At 38.6% G+C, this 24,998-nt stretch overlaps 1 protein-coding gene across 1 annotated transcript in view; it reads right to left on the minus strand.

Moving 5' to 3' along the window:
* Nucleotides 1–1,613: 1,613 nt before the first annotated feature.
* The window catches only part of MDFIC2 (MyoD family inhibitor domain containing 2), a 96,491-nt gene continuing 73,106 nt past the window's right edge, over nucleotides 1,614–24,998 (minus strand). The window contains exons 3-4 of the mRNA XM_059937708.1: nucleotides 14,154–14,375; nucleotides 1,614–2,073 (exon numbers count right to left, since the gene is read on the minus strand). Coding sequence (XP_059793691.1) covers nucleotides 1,814–2,073; nucleotides 14,154–14,375 — 482 coding nt within the window. The 3' untranslated portion in view covers nucleotides 1,614–1,813. The remainder of the gene's footprint in view (nucleotides 2,074–14,153; nucleotides 14,376–24,998) is intronic.

A 24,998-nucleotide genomic window follows, 5' to 3' on the forward strand; every position in this document is an offset into this window, starting at 1 on the left:
CCGGTTCGAGTTCCCGACACTGCCATTAAATCACTGTACGGTCTTGGATAAGTCAGTTCTTGGGGTCCTCTATTTTCTCTTATGAAAAATGAAAATACCGGGTAAGAACAGCTCTAAGTCCCCTTCTTAAGTGTTTACATTTTTCGCTCATAAACATCTACAAGTTCTATGCATAGAGAATAGAGTTGTCTCTGAGCTTCTGAAAAGCACTGAGACCAAAGCGTTTCATAAGGGGTGGGCAATCACATGCTCTGTACTTTGTGGAAAACATGATAGTCAAACAGGGATGAAGCCTGCATTAACCGTGGACGGTCTGTGCTATCAGGAACAAGACAAGAGCAGCTCAATGCCTTTTGATGGGAAGCTTAAAAATATTTGCAAAAGATTAAGAGTTTTCAGCGTTTTGAGGAAGTTACTGCAGAGTAGAAGAATGTGCTAGTTGACTAGAGAAACAAAACAAGTGTAGCTTTTGTCCAAAATTACCTAAGTCAGGCAAAGACAGGTATTTTGGAATTTATTGTTGTTGTTTGCCTAAATCATAAAACGTTCCCTCTCCATTTTACTTTTGTGTTCTTTGTTCGGTTATTGATATAGTGTGCTTTTTTATATTCAGTGAAGATGTCCATGGGAATATTTAAGCACATGTTTGTGAGCAACGCCATGCCTACAGAAAGTAAAGAAAATTCCAAAGTCACTTCAACCTGCCCAAATTGTTTTAATTCGTTTGAGTTGGAAGTCACTTTCTACGTTTGTATCACATCTTTAAAAAATTTTTTGTAAGTATGAGGAAGTGCTCAACATAATTATGAATCAGTTGAATTATCAGAAATAGAAAAAAAATATATGGTTTCTGAAGCACATGCTGTATTAGGAAACTTAGTGCTGAATAAGTACCTGCACGTGTATTTCTTTCAGGTGCCTACACAACTCGTCGTTCAGTAAAATGAACTGGTTCTGTTTTAATATCCTGCTGCCTATTGTACCTGACAAACAGAAATGAGGAAAATGACAAATGGATGATCTGGGGTCATTTTCTTGAAACTTGCACATAATTCCCACTTCTGCTCATTAGAATAAAGAAAAGCCTTTCTGTAACAAATTAAGAACATGCATAACCTGTTATGATATAGTCATAGACATATAATAATACAGTCTAGAACTACAGTACTCTCTCGAAGTACATCATATTCAAAATTCCCTGGATATGTCTTGGAGACATGTGTAGTAATTACAGGAACACGGTTTCTAATTCATTTAATTCCCTGTCCTACCTAAACAGAACATATAAGTGAATTTTAAGAGACTGTACAAATAAATTTTTAATTGCAAAATGATGTTATACAATGCATTATTAATAATAACCAACAATGCATAATGTTTATACATGAGTCCATTAGAAGGACAAGCTAATGTATGTCAGTTCTAAAAGAATGTGCTAATTTGTCCTGAATTTGTGAATGAAGTTGAATCCATGATGCAAGCCAATGAGTGCAATAACAGAATGGTTTCACATGCTGTTTTACAGTTAAGAAACATCTTGTACCTATGGCATTTAAGAGGTATTTAAGATTTGTTCATCACATGTGATCAAGATCTGAATTTTCAGTGAGCCATGCGGTTGGGAAATTTGGAATAAGGCCATTGAGTTGACAATACTAGCTTTTTCCCAGACAGGTGCAGAATAAAATGGTCTGGAGCATCCAAGAAATGTATACAGTCCTTACATTTCAGCGCATAGAAATCACAGTCTCATTGTAATGGAGTTTCCCCCGGGGGGCCAAAGGGTCTGCCGGAACGTGTTTCCTTTGTCGCGCTAGTGGTAACAGATTTCTGAAATCTCCATGGCCAGCTCCAGACACTCACTGGTCTCCTGGCAAGATTCAAAAAGGCTGAAGTCTATGTCACAGTTGCAGTTGCAGTCATTCCGGGAGTGGCTTTCATCTGAGGTGTGGCGATACCTGTGAGAGGGGCAGCACAAATTGGTACACACCGTTTCACACGTATCCGGGAGCATCAGGAGACAATCCAAAAACTGGCAAAACAGACAGGTGAGGATGAGGGAGGCACAGTCCTCTGTTTAAAGAAGAAGAAAGACAATTACAGGTGGCCCATCTGGGGGCGCATATGAAGAGGAGGCGTGTGCAGTGGTGTGCTTGATAACTTTATAGCCAACTCTTAATTATTTATCCGTATTAGGGGCGATGTACACCAGTTATTCTCTCAAGCTCCCCCTCCCCCATCCAGTACTCACTCTACTTAATTAATTGTTTCATTAACTTCCTGAGCATTTCCTATTGATTCCACGTGATCTGGTTATTTAAAGTGCTGTCACTTTTCTAAACTCCTTTATTTACGTTGCCTGCGGAGGTGCTGGGAAGCCGCACAATTAGCTGCCTATCTGGAAACCTTGCAATGGTCTGAAAAACAGAGCGTCCTCCCCAAGTGTAGGGAGCTTGCAGCAGCAATTAGATTTGGGGACAATGAGAGATCATACACATTTCTGGCTTCTCATCACAAGGCTTTCTTATTTGTTTGGTGTGGATTCCAGTAAATCTGCCACACCCATATTCAAATGTGAGTGAAAAGCACATTTCAAAACCTAACATAAATGATTTTTAAAATAATCATAGTTGTTTCGGGTTGTATTTTATTTTTAATCCCTGTCTTCTTTTTCCTCCAGTTATGTAAAGCCTTGATTTTATATCAAGTTAAATGAAATATGGCATCGTATACACCTAAAATGGTATAAATCTTATCAGTCCTCTTTAAGAAAATTGGTTTAAAAATTTACTATGCATACTTGTAAAAATGTGAAAAGTATCTCTAAGGCATTGAAGGTAATTGGTAGTTCTAGCCAAACAGCTGTGATGGGTTATAGATTATTGTATTTTTTGTTTCCATAAAGGGAATTAGTTAGAAGATGTAGCAGTTCTCTTGTTAAAATTATAACTTCTTAACATCTTCCTTCCTTCCTTCCTTCCTCCCTCCCTCCCTTCCTTCCTTCCTTTCTTATTTTTAACATCTTTATTGGAGTATAATTGCTTTACATTGTGGTGTTAGTTTCTGCTGTATAACAAAATGAATCAGCTGTACATATACATATATCCCCATATCCCCTCCCTCTTGCGTCTCCCCCCCACCCTCCCTATCCCACCCCTCTAGGTGGTCACAAAGCACCGAGCTGATCTCCCTGTGCTATGTGGCTACTTCCCACTAGCTATCTATTTTACATTTGGTAGTGTATATATGTCCATGCCACTCTCTCACTTCGTCCCAGCTTACCCTTCCCCCTCCCCGTGTCCTCAAGTCCATTCTCTATATCTGTATCTTTATTCCTCTCCTGCCACTAGGTTCTTCAGGACTTTTTTTTTTTTTTTCTTTTAGATTCCATATATATGTGTTAGCCTACGGTATTTGTTTTTCTCCTTCTGACTTACTTCACTATGTATGACAGATTCTAGGTCCATCCACCTGACTACAAATAACTCAGTTTTGGTTTCCTTGTACGGCTGAGTAATATTCCATTGTATATATGTGCCACATCTTCTTTATCCATTCATCTGTCGATGGACACTTAGGTTGCTTCCACGTCCTGTCTATTGTAAATAGTGCTGCAATGAACATTGTGGTACGTGACTCTTCCTGAATTACGGTTTTCTCAGGGTATATGCCCAGTAGTGAGATTGCTGGGTCATATGGTAGTTCTATTTTTAGTTTTTTAGGGAGCCTCCATACTGTTCTCCATAGTGGCTGTATCAATTTACATTCCCGCCAACAGTGCAAGAGGGTTCCCTTTTCTCCGCACCCTCTCCAGCATTTATTGTCTGTAGACCTTTCGATGATGGCCATTCTGACTGGTGTGAGGTGATACCTCATTGTAGTTTAGATTTGCATTTCTCTAATGATTAGTGATGTTGAGCATCCTTTCATGTGTTTGTTGGCAATCTGTATATCTTCTTTGGAGAAATGTCTATTTAGGTCTTCTGCCCATTTTTGGATTGGATTGTTTGTTTTTTAGATATTGAGCTGCATGAGCTGCTTGTATATTTTGGAGATTAATCCTATGTCAGTTGCTTTGTTTGCAAATATTTTCTCCCATACTGAGGGTTGTCTTTTGGTCTTGTTTATAGTTTCCTTTGCTGTGCAAAAGATTTTAAGTTTCATTAGGTCCCATTTGTTTATTTTTGTTTTTAGTTCCATTTCTCTAGGAGGTGGGTCAAAAAGGATCTTGCTGTGATTTATGTCATAGAGTGTTCTGCCTATGTTTTCCTCTAGGAGTTTGATAGTCTCTGGCCTTACATTTAGGTCTTTAATCCATTTTGAGTTTATTTTTGTGTATGGTGTTAGGGAGTGTTCTAATTTCATTCTTTTACATGTAGCTGTCCAGTTTTCCCAGCACCACTTATTGAAGAGGCTGTCTGTATACTCTTGCCTCCTTTATCAAAGATGAGGTGACCATAGGTGCGTGGGTTTATCTCTGGGCTTTCTATCCTGTTGCATTGATCTGTACTTCTGTTTTTGTGCCAGTACCATACTGTCTTGATTACTGTAGCTTTGTAGTATAGTCTGAAGTCAGGGAGCCTGATTCCTCCAGCTCCATTTTTCTTTCTCAAGATTGCTTTGGCTATTAGGGGCCTTTTGTGTCTCCATACAAATTGTGAAATTTTTTGTTCTAGTTCTGTGAAAAATGCCATTGGTAGTTTGATAGGGATTGCATTGAATCTGTAGATTGCTTTGGGTAGTATAGTCATTTTTACAGTGTTGATTCTTCCAATCCCAGAACATCATATATCTCTCCATTTGTTTGTATCATCTTTAATTTCTTTCATCAGTGTCTTATAGTTTTCTGCATACAGGTCCTTTGTCTCCTTAGGTAGTTTTATTCCTAGGTATTTTATTCTTTTTGTTGCAGTGGTAAATGGGAGTGTTTCCTTAATTTCTCTTTCACATTTTTCATCCAGAAGTGTATAGGAATGCAAGAGATTTCTGTGCATTAATTTTGTATCCTGCTACTTTACCAGATTCATTGATTAGCTCTAGTAGTTTTCTGGTAGCATCTTTAGGAGTCTCTGTGTATGGTATCACATCATCTGCAAACAGTGACAGCTTTGCTTCTTCTTTTCCAATTTGGATTCCTTTTATTTCTTTTTTGTCTCTGATTGCTGTGGCTAAAACTTGCAAAACTATCTTGAATAACAGTGGTGAGATTGGACAACCTTGTCTTGTTCCTGATCTTAGTGGAAATGGTTTCAGTTTATCACCATTGAGAATGATGTTGGCTGTGGGTTTGTCATATATGGCCTTTATTATGTTGAGGTAAGTTTCCTCTATGCCTACTTTCTGGAGAGTTTTTATCATAAATGGGTGTTGAATTTTGTCAAAAGCTTTTTCTGCATCTGTTGAGATGATCATATGGTTTTTCTCCTTCAATTTGTTAATATGGTTTATCACATTGATTGATTTGTGTTTATGGAAGAATCCTTGCATTCTGGGATAAATCCCACTTGATCCTGGTGTATGATCCTTTTAATGTGCTGCTGGATTCTGTTTGCTAGTTTCTGTTTCCTTCCTTTCTTTTTCTTTCTTTTTCCTTCCTTCCCTCCCTCCCTCCCTCCTTTCTTTCTTTCTCTCCCTTCCTTCCTTCCTTCCTCCCTCCCTCCCTTCCTTTCTTCCTTCCTTCCATCCTTCCTTCCTTCCTTTCTTTCTTTTTTTAGTTAAGAAAGTCTCAAAAACATGTGAGGGTTTTGAAAAAGGGTAGGTAAGTGTTCACGTGATATAGCATCTAATTAATTAAAATCAGCATCCTGAAGACTTGATGGTTGAAAGTAACATTCTAGCATGAATTGGAGAAAAATTCCTTCCTCCTGATGGGCTTATCAATTAATTAACATTAGACTTTTTGTAATCTATTTTTCCCCCATTAAGAATGTTAATAACCTTTGGTTTTCAGACTTCAGTTGACTGTAACTGTACAAGCCTGTAGGAGAGATTTCGCTCTTTGCCTCATCTGTCAGAGCGATCTAAGTGTTCTTAGAGCTCCCTTCATTGATTTCAAACAATGTTTTCCAGAAAACATTTTTCTTTTCTTATTCATATACTTCTTAGTGTTTAAGAGAAGGGAGAACGTGGAAACTTGCTCTGAAAGGGAACAAATATTTTAAAGAAAACCATTCTTATCTCTTTTATAAACATCTATAAAGGTCTAAAGTGAGTTCTGCATATAGGTAAACAGAAATCTCCCTTCATCCCTGTGTTCCTCCCCCTCCCCCTGCTTCTCACCCTCCATTTCTTTCTTCCCCATAAGACAGTGGTAAAGAACCACACCATGACTTTTATGACCACTTTAATTGCCATATATTGTTGCAGGTGCTGTGGCCATTACTCAGTATTTGTAGTTTAGGTGGACTATTCCATAATATGTCTGTGGTGTGTGTACTCATCTATTTGCCAGACTGGGTGTATTTTTGTTCACTCAGAGCCAGTTTCTAGCATGTGGCCAACTCACCCGTATCTCATAAATCACTATAAATCTCCCACAGAAATTCAGGAGTGAGTGAGTGCAATACATAGACTCTATTCTGCGTATGCATTTCTGAAGAGGGCGTGTTGGTGGTCAAAGATTTCAGGCATAAAACCTCGTCACGTTTTTTGCAATTCCAAGACTGCTGCTACAGCAGCCCCTGGCAAAGAAGAAGTTCTCAGGAGAAAATATTCCAAGCAAATGCTCCCTGATCTTTTAGGCTAGAGACTCAGAGACTTACTCAGGTCCATGACCATATAAAAATGATTTTCCCACTAGGTGCTGTCCTTTGTAGGTGCGAGACTGAAAGTTTGGCTTGGAAGTAAGTCAGGTTGGGTGTAGGGTATTCTGTGGGGATGGGAGCTGGTGTTTCCTATCAGAGTGTGAAAACCTGTTTGTAAGATGGCCTTATAATTTCCTGTGGGCATATAACCGTTTGGTTCAAATCCTCTTGCCAACGTCTCCTCAAGTTGGCAGACTCCGGAGGTCTCCGCTACTGATATATACTATAGATTTTATTTATAAAAAAATATATATGTTGACCTAATCCTTTGGTCAAGTTGGCATTTGTTTCCTTCCACCTCTCTGTTTTGTGCTTGAGAATAGAGCCCATTTTTTTCTGTTTATAAGTCAGTCCTTTTTATTTGGTTGTAAAAGGCAGAGCCTCTTGCCTAGAGAAACACGGCAACATTAATGAATTGAAAACAGATTTTTTCCCCACTTTCAAGTGTGTTCCACACTGTTCCTAAAAGACACATTAAATAATTCTACATGAGCAGGCTAAACTGTTTTGCATATGGCCAGTTTATGTTTGCACAAAAGTAACGTAAGCAGTTCAGAGGAAAATTGACGCACTGTTTGAAAAGAGAGTTGGACTTTCCATTCTCCTGAATGGGTATATTTTCCTTTGCCTGCAGTATTCCTTGGGACTTTAATATTTAATAAACTTGATGTTCAGAGTCATAGCCTATGATTAGTACTCCTCTCGGCCCATCCAAAGCATCATCCCTGCATCCAGCTGCCTGCTTCCCATCTCTTCTGCTCTGTGCTCAGAACATCTCACACTTACCAAGGCCGCATTACGTCATGGGTGTCCCTCTTTCCCGCATCCCACAAACCTGTCTCTTCCCTCGTTTTCTCTTGTGAGTGGCTCCTGAACACGCAGATGAATTGGCACAAATCTGGGACTCATTCTTGTCATTTTCCTTTTCCTCATCATACCCTTCCCAGCCAGTTCTTTCCTGAGTTCTGCTGATGCTCTCTCAAATTCCTATTTGAAATCCATCAACCTCTATCCACCATCCTAGCTGTAGCCACCATCAGCCATCCTCAGGTCAACAGAAACAGCCTCCTGTCCTGACACTGCTTCCACACGAGCCCACCTCAAACTCATCAGCCCCTGCGATACTGTTAATCATTAATTAGAACATCTCACTCTCCCTTTAGAGTCAAGTCCTAAATCCTTGCCATAGCCTGCAAGCTCCTGTGTGATCAGGTTCCTGCCTGTTTCTCTGCCTTCCAGTTCTAGTGGCCTCCTTACTCACTGCACTCCAGCCAAACTGGTTAAATTTCAGTTCCTGGGATGCACCTAGCTCAGGGCCTTTGTACATGCTCTGTCTCTGGCCTGTGTTGCACACTCTCCCCTCACAACTTTACCTAACTCCTACTCAGCCTTTGGGTCTTTAGCTTAAAACACCTTCCCTGTAAATCACATCCTTGCAGAAACTCTCATAGCACCCTGCTTTGTTTTTTTCTTCATAGCACTGACCGCAGGATAGTAAACTAATTAGTTTATTGATTAGTTTCCCACCCCCCCCCCCGACTAAAACCTGAGTTACAAGAATGGCTTATCTCTTGTTGAATGAATGAATAAATGAACAGTAAGAGATAAACAACATGGTCCCCACTTTTTAGATGTAAGGACTAAGGCTTAGGGATTGTCACTGACTGTCCTAAAACTTTCACCTGTATGGTGATGGAGCAAGGAATTAATCTAACTCTGGATCCAAAATCTGTGCTCTCTTTCTCATTGTTAGATGTGTCAGCTGGTTTGTGTAAAGCAAATTTGCAGTCCTGTACACTTTACATACATCTCACATGGGTCTTGAGATAACTCTCAGTTGAGTACTACTACTGTTCTATAGATGAGGAAACTGTGGCTCAGAGAATTTAAGAAATACAGGAAGTGGTGGGGCTGTCATGTGAACCTAGATTGTCTCCTCCAGAGCCCTTAACTCTGAAGCTGACCTGCCCTTCATAACACACACGCTTTCTTCTGTCACGTTCAAGCCTGGCGCCAGATGCTCTAGGCCTCCTGGTGACCTGTTTTCCCTTCCATTCCCCTCTCATCCTGCTCCCCTCTGTATTCCCAAGACTGGTAAGGTGTGTTTTGCAGGTCTGCCAGGTGGCTTCTGGCTAGCTCCAGCCAATAGGAGGCAGCTATAGGAAATGGGAGGGTGGGAGAAAGGAAAGCCTGGGGTATATCTCCTTCCTTCTCTCTGCTTTGTATCTTCCCTTTGGTTTTATCTTTTTCCGAATGTCCTTCTCTTTGTGACTTCTGCTAATGCCACTTACTAGTGGTCTGTCTACTAATAGTTAGTTACTAGTGGCCAATGAGCTAATGCCAGTAGTAGTGATTTACTAGTGCCCTAGAGAGACCAAGGGAAGAGGTGGCAGAGCTTTCCTGTTGTCGGTAATTTCCTCACGTAGCTTTTCACCTCTCCCTATACCTTTGTAACACATTCCCAAGTATTAAATTTCTTTTATTGGACTGCCTGGCATCATGGCATAGGCTCTAGTTGCTGCTGTCAGAGTACCCATCTCATTTCCTACTTCTTCCTTCCTTAAACCTGGATTAAAGGAGGTTTAAGATGTATCCAAGACCTGCAGGCCATTCAGCTGGAAGTGGTATTTGCCTTTTAGCAAGAAGCCATGATAAAAACCCTCTCTTAAGTTGATTACATTTCCTCTTTACACCCCTAGGGTACATTGAGGATGTGGAGGCTATAACGTGCTAAGTGATATCCTTACGACCCTGAAGGACCACTGCAACTTCTAAAGGTGCTAAATGTTAACTGGATAGTGGCTACTTAAGAGGGAGAATCTGTTTCTGTTTTGTATATACATTCATTTGTATTATTTTTAGATTCCACACATGAATTCTATCATATAGTGTTTGTCTTTCTCTGTCTGATTTACTTCACTAAGCAGAATATTCTCTAATATCATCCACGTTGCTGCAAGTGGCAGTATTTCATTCTTTTTTATGGCTGAGTAATATTCCATTGTATATGTATACCTCATCTTAATGTGGTTACCAAAGGGGAGATGGAAGGGGGCCACAAATTAGAGGTATGGGCTTCACAGATACAAACTACTATGTATAAAATAGATAAGCAACAAGAATATAATGTACAGCATAGGGAATTATACCCATTAACTTGTAATAACCTATAATGGGATATAGTCTACAAAAATACTGAATCACTATGCTGTATACCTGAAACTAACGCAATATTGTAAATCAAGTATACTTCAATTTAAAAAAGAACAAAAAAGGGGGTAATAGAGAGAAGAAGAATCTGCCTCATAAGAATGGATCGTGTTTAATTATAGTGGAAAAGGTAACAGTGCGAAGGAGTTTCCACTAATATACCTGAGGTCGGCCCCATGTTCACGGTCCTGTAATCCCTGAGTTTGTCTTTCCAGCTTTCAGTGTTCTTGCCACCATGATTCCCTGGGATCAGGAGGAGGGAGGAACAAGAGGTAGCTGTAGCTGCCCTCTCTGGTCCCTGGCACATTCCTCAACTCCAGAAACATGCTTCCTGCATCTTTGGGAATCATTTTCCAAAGTGGCAAGAACATGGCTCTTCCAGAAGTGACCCCAGATAAACAACAGTCTCCCTTCCTCTCCCCCCAAAACAAAGTAAGAAAAAAAAAGACAAGATGAACCTGGTCCACCCCCAGTATTCTCATACGTTAATGGTTAATGTGCTGTCCCTGAGAGAATTTGGCATAATAACAAGATTCATGACACACTGGCTCCAACGGGTCACTAAAAGTTTTTGGTCAAAGAGTATAAAAATTGGGACTTCCCTGGTGGTGCAGTGATTAAGAATCTGCCTGCCAATGCAGGGGACACGGGTTTGAGCCCTGGTCTGGGAAGTTCCCACATGCCGCGGAGCAACTAAGCCCGTGCGCCACAACTACTGAGCCTGCGCTCTAGAGCCCATGAGCCACAACTACTGAGCCCGCGTTCTGCAACTACTGAAGCTTGCGCACCTAGAGCCTGTGCTCCGCAACAAGAGAAGCCGCCACAATGAGAAGCCCGCACACCGCAACCAAGAGTAGCCCCACTCTCCGCAACTAGAGAAAGCCCGCGCGCAGCAACAAAGACCCAACGCAGCCAAATAAATAAATAAATAAATAAATAAACCAAAAAAGTATAAAAATTGGTTCCCACTCCCCCGACATTTAGTTCTTTAAAAAAATGTCTGTAATACAGAATAGGAATAAATAAAGTGTGACTGCCTTTCTCTAGCTGGGGTATCATCCCTGATGTTATCAATTTTAATAGCTACTTAAATATGTCAAGATCTATTTAAGTTCAGACAAGCACAACTAACATTCAAGTCAGTTCTTTAGAACTAGAATGACTAGATTTGGGTGATACTTAGTAAATTTTTGCTTATGATTTTTTCTGAGCAAATGAACTGAAATAATTATAAAATTGAAACATTTTATAAGATGACACTATTGCATCTAATTGTATGAAATTTACAGTGTAGAAAATGTAATCATTTTATTCAGTAGTCCGTGGTGTAATTAAGACTGTTCTTTTGAGGTATCTTGTATTTATGATTTTCCCCTTCCACCTGGATGAGACATCTCAAATTCAAAATTATACATCAATTAGGTATATTCTCAGGATTCTTTTTAAAGAGGCTGTTTTCTCATATCATGTGTATCCCTGGTTTTATCATCCACGGGGATGCTTTTGCAATCCGAACATAGAAGCAGAAGCAGAGACACAGATAGTGCTCTGGACTTTTTCCATTTTCTTCAGGAAAGGGACCACACAGGATGAGGCACAATTTAATAATAAAGTAATGTCGCAGTACACAGTGTGTGATGTGCAGTAAAGATCATTTTAAATTCCCATCAGAGCACACACCATGAACTGTGCTAATGGATGTAACACATTTTACAAAATCTGCATGTGTGAGGCTTCTCCATCCTGTTTTAAGTGGGGCAATGTATATAAATAATAGATATTAGCAATTAAGCATCCATTCCTATGCACTCATTTATATATTTGAAAATAAATTAACCACAAACTACATAAAAGTGGATGCAATCTTCTCTTTTCCCTTCTGTTTCCCCTGCTGTTCCTGAAAGATATTTCTGTATTTATCTCAGTATGAACAGTGACCCCAGCTCTCAATTTCTGCATCCTTAAATTAATTACTATCAAAATTTTCCTAAAATGCAATGAGTCTGACTTAACTCTTTATTTCCTTGATGTTTGCTATCTAGGATAATGAGAGGTTCTTAGCACTATCTGTGGGCCCTAGTCTAGGTGTTTTACTCTCCTTTTTAACCAGGTACCAAAAACTCTTACCTCAGTGGGGGGATTTTTTTTTTTTTTTTTTTTTTACAATGTGGGAAATGAAGGATGAGCGATTACCTGTGCTGTCCGCTTAATACTGGAATTTTCTGGGTCATAGTAGCCTCTGTCCAGGCCCTAAGAAAACAGTCTAATTCAATGGTCTTCATGAATCTCCTTTGCTCTTTTGAAGAAAGAGTAGTTGGTTCTTTTCCTACATGAGGCTCCTGAGTATGTGTTTCCACTTTAATGGAGTAGTCATTTTGGTCTTCCCTGAGAATACAAGGGTTCAGGTATCATGCTAGCTGCATTGGTCTTTCTCATTCTGCCAAGATACCTGATGAGACAGATCAGAGTGGTTCCGGAGGGGCACCACTCTCCTGTATTGTGTGGATACATATAATGGTAATTCGTAATTCTGGGATCATTGCAACCAAGATCCATTACAAGTAAAATCCATGCATCCCTGACACGATCTGATAAAATTCTCTATTGCCAAAATGCAGAGAACTCGCCTCTGTTGCCTGTTTTCTTGATTAGCATCAAGCTCTAACAAAACCAGAAACTTGGACATCATCTTGGACTCAAGGTCATACCTGGCACCCTATCGGCCAAAGTTAGCTGAAAGCTGTGTATTGTCGGGAGTGTCTGGGGCTTCGTAAAAGAAATAGAACTATTGCCAACACTTAAAAATTGGGAGATTTCCTATAACACTGTAGCTCTGGCAGGTCTGAACCTCTTTTTCCTTCTGGCAACAATTAGCTGGAGCGGAGTGGAGGCAGTGTACTTCTCCTTGCCCCAGTCCTCACCCATCCCTATCACACATCTGGAGGTACTTCCTTATTCGCATTGTCTCCTGGCAACTGCAGGCAATTGTGTCTTCTAGTCTAAAGCCTCCATGGCAATGTTTTCACGAGATCATACATAACGTGTGTTAGAAATCTCTCCCCTTACTTTTTAAAACCATACTCATAATAAAAGCAAAAGTCGAACATCTGTTCTGTGACAGGTTCTGTACTGGATGTTTTACCCATGTTATTTCATTTGATCTTCAAAACACCCAATTGCGTGTTACTAGCTCCATTATATAACTGAGTCTGAGATTTAGAGATGGTAAAAAACTTAATCCAGTCTTATACAGTGAATAAATTTCAGAGCCAGGAATTAAACTGATGTGATTTCAAAGTTCCTGTTATACAAAGTTTATTTCACTTTTTTTATCTTACTTTGAAAAAGTAAATATGAATTTAAATATAGACCAGAAACTGTACCTTTTTATGTTTTCCTGTGAGAAACTTCAAGGTTTCTTTAAATGCAAATGTCAGTATGGAACATTACACAATTCCTGAATGGTTTATGTCTCCTATGAAGGTCAGTGCAAAGTTAACATGAGTAAAATTCCATATGTCTTGGTGTGGAGTCTATGGCCTTGAACTTGACTGTGCTGATCATTTAGCATCAATTCAATTTGAAATTGGTTTTGCAAGTGCAACATGCCTCTTATGTCATATATAGAGGTGGTTTGGTGTAGCTTTGCACTGATTCGAATGCCTAGAAGGTGATGTTACCTAGAGGAACCAACCCTTTTCCACAGGCTGCTGGTGTAAGCGTCCTTGTATTTTATTGCAGTCTATATTTATACTTTTCCAGCTTTGCAATGCTATTCCACCCTGTCTTCGTCTCCTCTCAGCCTAGAGTCGCGGATTGAATAGTCCCAGATGCAAGAAGAGAAAAAAATTGGCTATTTTTTAGTCTACTTCATAGCTCCATAGCAAGAATGATTTTACCTCACTCCGGCTATTTAAAACACTTTGCCTCAAACTCCCAGCTTTGAGAGCAAACAACCTGCCAAGCACCTCATAATTGCAAGGTGACCTTGACATGTGTCATTCATCAGCGTTTTCAAATTGAAGCCTTCCTGGTTAATATTCATAAAGACTTTTTTTTCTAACAGCATATATGATGGTTTTCCAGGGGCTGGGGTTTGGGGAGCTTTATTTAGAGATGGGTTGATTGTGAGAAACATACCATCAGTGTCTCTTGGATGAACTGAAGTATGAGTTTGGAGGTAGGAAAATTTCGTTTGGCATTCTTCAAGGGAGGACAGGGATATGCTGGATTCTGACAGTTTTTTCTCACTGGGGGTTTCCTTGGCTGGTCCATCTGTGATTTTGAATTCGGATACTGAATTTATAACGATGGTATTAATGGCTTTCTCTTCTGCCTGCTTTTCGTTTGTGAGTTGCGTATCTAGATGAAAAAAGAAAACACACATACACAGACTCGCTTATAGTTGACATGACCTCACGATCCAAGAAGGGACGTTTGCAGAAAAATTCACATTCTAGACTTTTATAAGATTAAAATCTTATTTAGAAGCATGAAGCATTATTGGACAGGATTATCTTGAATGAAACTATATGTAAGAATAAAAGTTCAATAATTATAAAATTTTACCCATATTTCAAGTTTCACCTATCACAGTCATTTGTACCACTTATTTCAAAAACACAGTGGTTTTTATAGTGATGGGTGGGGAGAATCAAGGCATTCATTCACTAGGATTAACAAAATCTCATAGAATGTTGTCAGCTTATTGTCATAATGTTTTATGGATCTCAGAAGTAGTAGAAGGGTCTTAAATGCTGGACAGTAATGTATATGATCTCAATCAAGTTGTTTTATTTCTTTGTGTCTACAAACCTTAGTTTCGTCCCCTGTATAAGAAAAGTGGTCACACATAACCATCCTATAAGCTCATTTCTACATCTGCCCTTAAAGACTCTTACTTTGCCAGTCTTTTCTCTGCCTTGCCATTTGTTAGGTGTCTATGAAGGTGATAGTCTTTGTGGCTTTTGGGGTGTACTCCTTGGGAACAGGCTTTTATTTCCATATAACCACCTGGCAGGGAACCTAGAGCAAAGTCCTTGACTGAGATTCTGGTTTGGAGAGGCACAGAGAAGGCTGAAAAGACCTAGGTGCTTCGTGTATTTCAGAACTCCCATACTCATTTACTGGTTCCTGCAGAATAATTGAGGGTCTGTTATATAACAAGCACTGTTCTGGAAACTGGGGATTGAGTGCTGACGAAGACAGGCATGGTCCCTGGCTTTCAGAGACATCCAGACGGGGTAGTGATGCAGGCACTGTATAGCTTACCTACACCAATTAAATCGTCCTAAGATGGAGAGAAGAGTTAACAGAAGGTATTCTCAAACCTGCATCCAGGATGATGCCCAGGGACTTCCTCAGCCCTAAACAAGCGTCAGTCCTGGTGATTTGGCGGCACTACTGGGAGATAGTGAAGGTGCCTCCTGGAGAATTGCCTTTTCCACCACTAGCCCAGTGCCTGACTCAGTGACGCTCACTGAGTGACTGAAATCAATAAAACAGTTGGCAACCTGGTTTAATTTTACTGCGCTTAGGCAGCTCCGTGCAAGAAATACATTCTTGCCAAGTCCATTTTCATTGTCCTTCCGGAAATTGCTTCTTAGTTTGAGGTAGATGGAAATCTCTGCTTGATCCTGCCACCTAGGACAGTGGTAGACGTGTCTACAGAGGAGAATCATCTAGGAAACCTTCTAAAAATTTGGAATTTTTTTAAAGCTCAGGCAATCCCTCCTCCCCCTCAACAGATTAGATCACAGCCCGTGAGGGATTTTTGAAGCTCCCTCAGTGATTCCAACATGCAGAAAAGTTTGGGAACCACTGCCACAGAGGCCTTCTGCTTTTGAGAGTGGAGAAAGGAGAGGACAGCCCACTGATACATACATCAGTGATTTTCAGAAGCTAATCATGAGACAGTTGCTCTCCAAAGGCTCCTAACTGGCAGGGGAGCTGACAGTATTGCACGCACAATTGTATTGTCTCAGGCCGTTTTTGTTGCTTTCTGAGCCTCCAAACAGCCTCGGCTTTCAACAGTGTTTAATTTTTATTCCCTACCTCTTAGGCTGCTAGCTTTAAATCTCTTGGTTGCAGTTTGATTCACCTTAAGAGGGATTGGCAGAAATAGGGGTTCAGAAAAACATCTATTGTTGATAGCAGTTAATGTAATATTGAATAGATAGAATTAGTTCAACAGATTGGGAAACTCTTGGGTTCCTTTAACCCAAGAGAGATTCACCGAATTAATGATATAGTGATGATAATGATGATGATGATGATGATGATGATGACAAAAATAATAGTTTATTTTTCTTGCTTGGATATCAAAGTGTCAAGTAACCAGCTTTAATCGCAAATAGTCATTCAAATTATGCCTTCAGTACTTAGAGAAGAACTGGTATTTTGGGCCAGATAATTCTTTGTCACAGGGAGATTGTAGGGTGTTTAGCATCATGCATGTCCTCTACCTACTTGTTGCCAGTAACACCAGTTGCCCTAGGACATGACAAACAAAAAGGTCTGTGGATATTGCCACATTTCCTCCATGGGGCAAAATCACCAATTTTGAATATCAAACCACTGCTTTATACATGCATACACACACACACACACACACACAGCACACAGAGTTATATACCTTGTATGTCAAGTTCTGTGTTACCACTATGAACCTTATTTAATTTAAGCATCACAAAGACTCTAGGAGGTAGATACTGTCAGCCTCCCAGGACAGATGGGAAATGTATAAATTGGTACCCCAAGTTAACAGATGAATGAGTGTAACCAAGGCTTAGTTTATTTAGATAAGTTCCCTGAGGCTTCCTTGTTAGTAAATGGTAGAGAGCTGGGATTTGAACCCAGGCCGTTTGGATTCCAAAAGCTTTGCTCTTGTCCCTGTCTCTTTATATTATTCAACATTTTCTCCAATTTGTTCTTAGCTTTTATCTCTGCTTCCTCACTATGGGGACTGCACATCAGCAAAACCCTCTTCACTCTAAATCCCATGATGTGTCACCTACCTGAAATCAAGCCTTGCAAATAACATCGCTTTACAGACATACCTAAGCAGTCTCTGCAAAGCAAGACTACCTTCTTGCACACTTAGGGAATCCTGCCTCTTTAGTTACAGCTGCTGTATCCCCTACATTAAAGAGCATTTCAGGCAGAGCTGATAGATAACAAAACTTTGATGAGTATAGAGATTACAGCAGCTATTTACTACAGAATTAATTGACAATCAGTTCAAATTATCACACCTAGTCAGGCTGCATGTAATGTAAATGGCTTTTGCACAAAGTAATTCAGTAACAAAAAAAAAGTTGGATAGAGGTTACTGGAATATAAGAACATGCGGAGAATACAGTATACAGCCAAGTGGTATATGATTCTCTTTTTAATTTCTCGACACTTTTAAGTATAGCATTTTGAATCTAAGTGGTGTGCTACATTAAGCAACCATTTGGAGACACTGGGCTTGTACTGAGAGAATTTTATGGAGAAGTTAAACTGCCATTCATAAAGTTATTTTAATTCTATAATCTCTGTTTATATTTTTATTTTATTTTTTTCATTCCCCACTGGGAACTATCTGTTACTCATTAGAAAATCATCTGACAAACACACATTTCAGAACCCAGTCTGTTCAACCCAGAATTCTGACATCTGAAATGAGTCACAATTTTTGGGTGAATGTTACTGACATCTTCCATCTTTTATAGATGGAATGCTAACAGTAATTTCCCCAGATTCCTTCTTTTGCGGTGTTATTTGACTTTGTACCCGAAGTATTATAAAGTAGCATAAGCTAAAAGGAGAAACACATAAAAAGTGGTATCACATCTTCTGCAGAGAAAACTATTTTGGAATTAAATAAGGAACTCGTGAAACTAAATTTGGGATGTTATACATAGTTCTTGACATTAACTTAGAGAGAATAATTTTTTTCAACAGGAAAAAATCACCAAAATTAGGACAAAAATTAGAAGTTCAACTGTATTTCTTGGGAAAGAAATTAAAGTGTGTACTGAAAGTCAGGGAAATAGAAAATTTCTGTTTGGGCTAGAAGTAATTGCAGAAGCAATGGGCATAAACTTAAGTAACAGAGACGACAGACAGTAAATTAATTTTTTATTACCACTGAGCAAATGTTATTAATTTAATTCAATTAACATTTATTGAGTACCCACATGCAATGGATGAATCAATGTGACAGGAGCTATTAATTTATTTACTTTAAGTCATTAATGAAACATTTTAATGATTTTCATTTTTGCTCACTAAGTGTGACTTTAGAATTTTTACATTGGTGCATCTTCTGAGTCTCTATATATACGAATTCAAATCATGAATAAGTAGCATCTCTTCTCCCCCGCGCTCCTCCGATCCTATTCTTGTTTTCCCCCTCCCTTCCCTTCCCATTTCTCTGTCTGGGTTTACTTCTTTGACCTTTCCTATCTTGATTATTGGTTTCTTCTTTCCCTCCCATTCCTTCAATATATTTTTTCCTCAAACTTTGTTCTCTTGGTTCCTTTCTTTGTTCCTTGGTCTTAAAGTCTGTATTCGTTTACACTCACAACTTATTTTCTTTGTGCACTTGGGCCCCAAATCTCTATGCAGTTAGCCAGCCAGCCACAAAAACTATGTGCCTAGCTGTACTAGGTGCTTGGGAATTCAAAGACTAAGAGCAAATAGTCCTCAAGAGACCCAGAGTCAATTGCAGTCTCAAACTTGCAACTGACTGTTGGATGTTTTATTTGAATTACTGGCCAAATCCTTACAATTACTGTGTCTCTTTCTATTGGCCCGTCATTCTCCTCCCCAAACTTGGTAATCCTGGATGTCCCTGGAGAATTCACAGTTCAATTTCTTTTCATAGTATTGTCATTTTGCCAGTTTCATGAGCTTAAAAATATTTGATTTGCCCCATCTCTCCATTCAATGACCTTCCAGTTTTTCTTTATTATTCCTTCTAAATATCTCACAAGTCCATCTCTGTTTTTTCATTTGAAATACTACCACTCAGGTTTAATCTTCTGTGCCCTCAAATCTGGACTCCAAGGCATACCTCAGAGATATTGTTGGTTCTGTTGCAGACGGCCATAGTAAAGGAAGTACTGTGGTAAAGCAAGTCACACGAATTTTTTGCTCTCCCAGTGCATATGAAAGTTCTGTTTACACTATAGTGTAGTCTGTTAAGTGTGCAACAGCAGTATGTCTAAAAACACAAGGTACATACGTTACTTAAAAATGCTTCACTGCTGAAAAATGCTAACCGTCAGTGAGTTGTCATCTTTTTGCCATAGTCATAGCAAAGATCATTGATCCTAGATCACCATGACAAATACGGTAATAATGAAAAAGTTGGAATATTGTGAGAATTATGAAAATGTGGCACAGAGACACGAAGTGAGAAAATGCTGTTGGAAGAGATGACTCTGATAGACTTGTTTGATGCAGGGTTGCCACAAACCATCAATTTATAAAAAACACAATATCTGTGAAGCACTATACAGCAAAGCAAAATGAAACAAGGTCAGCCTGTGTTTCAGTAATCATTGATCTCAACTATAATAACAACTCTCCTAAGACATCTTACACACTGTAATCAAAATGATGTCGTGAGCAGTACTCTTCTGATCATATTACTCATGAAAAAGCAAAACAAAACAAAGCAGATGCACATCATGCATACACGCAAAATGTCAGTAGCTCTTTCTTTCCCATTCTCTTATTCTCAATTAACTTATCCATTCTACTGACAAATTGCCTTTGACATAAGTTGCTTGTTGTTAAGTTTTTCTTGTGAACGCTAAACTCCAGAAACCTCTATGAAAATTAATTAGATAAGATGTTAAGGCAGGGTGATTTTAGTTTTAATTCTAGACCAAAACGTTTAAGGTGAGTGTGTATTTCAAATGTTTGGACCATTTTTAAAGCTGTAATGGTGAATTATATTTTCCTTTGGATTTAAACTATACTCTAGCTTAGAATTTAGTACTATGATTATCCGTGGTTGAAATCAGATAAGAAACATACAAGTGACATTTCAAAGTGTAAGCTACTAAACCATTAATAAATAAGTATGGTTAGTAAGCTGACATAGTAGAGGTAAAAAAAGTTTTTTCCTTTGTATGTAAAGTTTGTAAAGTTCACACAAATGTCAGAAATGGTATTCTGTTGTTATTGTTAGACTATATGGACTTTATTCTCCACAGCTTGGTAGGTAATGACACAATACACAAAGTAGAGAAAAGCATACAACATGATCACACATGGTGAAAATTATTAGAACAAGCTAGAATCATTTTCTTGATGTATAGAGCATTATTTTTCTTACATTGAGTTAAATTTGAGATTTGATACTATGGCTAAAGACAGAACAAAATGAGGAAGATAAGGATTCCCTAGTAGTCACAAAAGCATAATAAAAGGTAACTGATACTCAAAGAAGGTGTTTTTTTTTTTTTAAAAAACCACATTTTCTTTTTTGGAAGCTGAGTGGGGTAATTTTCTCAAGGTGAGGGTTGAAGACTTCCTAGAATGTTCTCACCTTTTGAAATGAATGGCAGTAAATAATTCATGGAGTGTTCCATTGTTATATCCTGTTAGTTAGATTGGACAAAACAAAATCTTGGGTTCATTACATCTATTTTTTGATGGGGAAGGGATAAATGAACTAAGAATATTATACTGGACCTTCTTTTTCTTTAATTTTTCAAATGCCAGCTCTGGTTAGATGTCCTTTAAAGACTTTCAGGTTTTTTGTTTGTTTGTTTCTTTTATTTTTTAAGACAGTCAGGTTAAAGCAGCAGTTTTACATATCATTGTTTTGCTTTGTCTTCTGCAACACTTCAACTGAAACTCTGCTTCAAAAAACATTAGATAAAATGTTTATCAAGGGCCGTGACAAGAGGACATTTTAAGCCTTTTCAGTCAGCCTTAGTAAATCTTTTTCTTTTTATAGAGAGAAAAAGCGAAAGAATGTTTTTCCTCCAGATGTCATAGCAATGAGTGTTCAAGGTAAAAAGGATTCATGGGGAAGAAAGTTCTAAGAGAAAGTTGAACATGGCCCCCTCCTCAGGCTTCCCTGATACCTGCAAAGCAACTTCAGTCTTTTGGGACCGAAGTGGGATTTTTGGCCTAATGTTTCTAGATAATTACCTCCGTTTTCTGCTTGCCACTATACTTTGCACCGGTAGGCAGACATAGGCTAAGTGATATACTTTTATAGCTTGATCCTAAACTTTAACAAGGAGCAATTCAGTCCTAGGAAGTGGTTGAATCTTCTTTAGACATGAAAACAGTTTGCAATTATGAGTCTCCATTTCATTTTCATGCAGTTAGCTTCAGTTTAACGTTAGTATAAAGTGTCTCAAGAAATAGAGATTATGTTATCTTAGGAAAAAAATAATTGGTTAGCAGTTTTTATAGCTTGATGCACTTGGATTAGTAATAGGTTAAGAGCTCTGAAAAAAATAAATGAAGCCAATCAGGCTATAAACTCATGTATAATTGGTGTTGTGTATACATTTGATTTCTTTTTTTACTGTTATGTTTAAATATAAATGTTAAAAATTATAATTATTCACAATCGTCTCTATTATGTTAAAACCGTCACAATTTATCATCCCAACTATTTGAATGTCACTGAAAGTCTCTTACTTGCATTATCTCATTTGACGCTCACAACAGTATTGCAAAGTATTATTATCACCATTATATGAATGAGGAAGTAGATGGAGTGTCAGAGATTTTAATGGTTTGCCCAAGATTACCCGGCTGGTAAGGGGCAGGGCTAGTACTTGAACTTATGCCTTCTAATTCCTATGACAGTCAAACTTTCACAAATTGCTTTATGGAACCAGGCACTCTGATATGAGATCAAGACACTTTTCTGAAGTATAACTCCCTTGTCCTTTCTGATTTTCCTTTCTCTAGGCTAAGCGATTTTGCTGGTGTTTGATTAGGAAGCACGCTATGTGTTTGCTCAAAACCAGAATTCTTACAAATGATTGCATTTTCCAAACTTATCCCTCAAAGACCATTGCAAGTGTCATCTCCTAGGTGAAGCTTCCTACACTGCCCCCCACTCCAACTGAAATTGTTACCTTTGGGAGCCCCCAGAGACCTGGGTTTGTCCTCATTATAGCCTACACTTCCATTTATTGTACTGTGGCTAATTGTGGATGTATTTCTCTTCCCTTTTCTGTTGTGAGCTCCTTGAAGAAATGTGACCTCCATTCATCTTTGATTTTCCAGCACCTAGCACAGTGTCTGGCAGGAAGCAAGCGTTAAGTAAATTTCAGATGACTGATGAACTGACTGACAGATTGAACGTGGGGTGTCTCAGCTTTCAGTTGACAATTGACTCATTTTCCCTGGGACAGGTTTTTCTGAGCACATCTTCCATTGGTCTTCCTCTCCCACTCTCGCTATGCCAGTTGATCCTGGTGAAAGTCTAAAAATTCTCTCTTTTGTGCTAAAATATATATTGATTTTTATTTTGATGTGAAAGCAACACTTGCATTTGTATCTATAAAACTGTGAAGAATACAAAAAGACACAAAGAAAATAAAATCCCCTGTAATTCTACCGTTATTAACACATTATTTCATTTGTTTCACAAAAAGACAATGGAAAAATCTGGTGTATATATAGCATATATATCTACATATATGTCAGATTTATAATATATAAAATATGTATTAAAATTAGAATATATATTTATCTAATTTTAATATATTATATATACAATATATATGTATATATTATATATAGTGTTTCCAAGATGTGCCACTCACTCTTCTAGGAACTTTGCATGTATTAACTCATTTAATACTCCCAGAAACCTTATGTGTTAAGTGCTACTAGTATCATCCCCATTTTTTGGATGAGGACCCAAGAGCACAGGGATATAAAGTAACTTACCCAAGGTCACCCAACTAAAAAGTGATGGAGTTGGGATTATAATTAAGGCAGCCTGGCTACAGGTGTGTGCTTCTAACCATCATGCTGTATTGTCTGTCTAGATAGAGGTTTAAAAAGAAAATCAATATTGCGATTTTATTGAATATATTGTATTATATATGTTACAGTTATTTCATGAATGTTTCCCTATAGCCTAAAGATTATTTAAAAACATACATCTCAGCTCAAATTTGCCTCCTCAAAGAAGTCTTCCCTACACTAAGTCTAAAGCAATGGTTCTCAATTGGGACAGATTTTGCCACCCAGGGGACGTTTGGCAATGGTTGGAGACGTGTTTTACTGTCATGACTGGGATGAGTGTTTTTAGTGACTAATGGCCAGCGATGCTGCTAAACACCCTGCAATGCACAGGAATCCTCCTTGCCTCTCCCCCCGCCCCCCCCCCAAAAAAAGCCTACACAAAGAATATGGTTTCCTCTGAATCTGAGAAATCCTTATATAAACTCACCTCAAGCCCTCACCACCAGCCATTTCTACTACATCACAAGTTCACTGTCTTTGTAGTGCTTTCCATTATTCTGAAAATGTTTTGTTTATGTATTTGTTTACTTGATTATGGAGTATATGTCTCTTCTACCCTTGACTAAAATATCACCTTTAGGAAAGCTTTGTCTATATTAATTAATTGCAATCTCCTAGAAGGGTGCCTGGAACATAATAGGCACTTAATAAATAAGAAGTCAAATAATGCATAACATTTCTTGCATGACATATCATAGATTATTTAACATTCCGCCATTCAATAAAAATGTAAATTGTTGCCAATTTTTGCTATTATAAATATTCTTAAATGCTATTTTCATGAACCTTTTCATATATCTATTCATTTATGCAGGTTTAATTCATAAGTAAGGACTTAATTGGATTAATGGCCAAATTTCTAAAGCTTTTCGTATAATTTACTAATTGCCTTCCAAAAGGATCATGTCAATTTATACCCACACCAGTAGTGATTGGGGGAAGTTTGCATACTCTTTTCTGGCTGACTCTAGGTTTTACCAATAAAATAATTTATTTTTATCAATTCAAACAGAACTTTGAGCCAAATCTTCGGTTTTCTATATCTGAAAAGACAGTCTTTCACTATCATGAGAAGTGCGAGGTTTTTTTTCATATCCACTGCCTTTCTGAAGAATTTTTGTTCCACAGCTAGATTCATGGGTAATTCTGAGCTCTGCTGCATTATATGGAATTAGACAGTGAAAGACATTCATTTTGGGTTTATAGATCTATACGTTTTTGTTCAAAAATATTTATTGGCTGATTGACGTTTGGATTTCATTTATTTAGCTGGTTCTTGCTTTTGTGTCCTGAGGGCTCTGAGGTGACATGCCTGTTGACAGACTGTGCAGGATCCCTGTTGGCTTGTAGGTCTTGACAGGTTCATACCCATTCATAACATGCCTGTATAAATGTAGGATAGGGATGAGATCTATATAGAGAGCCTGGAGGCTAGAAGTCAAGCCACACTAGGAGGAAGGGCAAGAGGTAACAAGAGGGAGTAAGTAGAGAAGCAAAGCACATGCTCATTTACAACTCCTTTGGCCCATTGTATGTGCCCAGTGTATTATGGCATCTATCAGAAGCCTAACTGGGGTTTATGATCTATTTTCCTGGTGGCCCATCTGGTGGAAGTTTAGTCCAATGGTGTCCCTCCTAGAGGAGGTAAAAGTCTATCCAATGCGGGTTAGAGCAGCTACTGACGTTGTTTTTTTAAGAAAATTATCATATAATAGTTATTTTGGTGTATTTTATAACATACATAGAAGTTAATGTGGCAACTTATATATCCATTGCATGCACACGTGTGTGTGTGTGTGTGTGTGTGTGTGTGTGTGTGTGTGTATGTGTATGCATACCTACCTAAGGTGGGCCTTGCTCTTTTCCCCCCTTTTTTACTAATAAAGGTTTACAAGAAAAACCTTAGAGACCTGCTGGTCTAAGTACTAGACTGAGGTCAGCCCTCTACATCCCTCTCCACCTGAAGGAAAATCCATTTTC

The sequence above is a fragment of the Balaenoptera ricei genome, chromosome 11, assembly GCF_028023285.1.
Source record: "Balaenoptera ricei isolate mBalRic1 chromosome 11, mBalRic1.hap2, whole genome shotgun sequence".
NCBI lineage: Eukaryota > Metazoa > Chordata > Mammalia > Artiodactyla > Balaenopteridae > Balaenoptera > Balaenoptera ricei.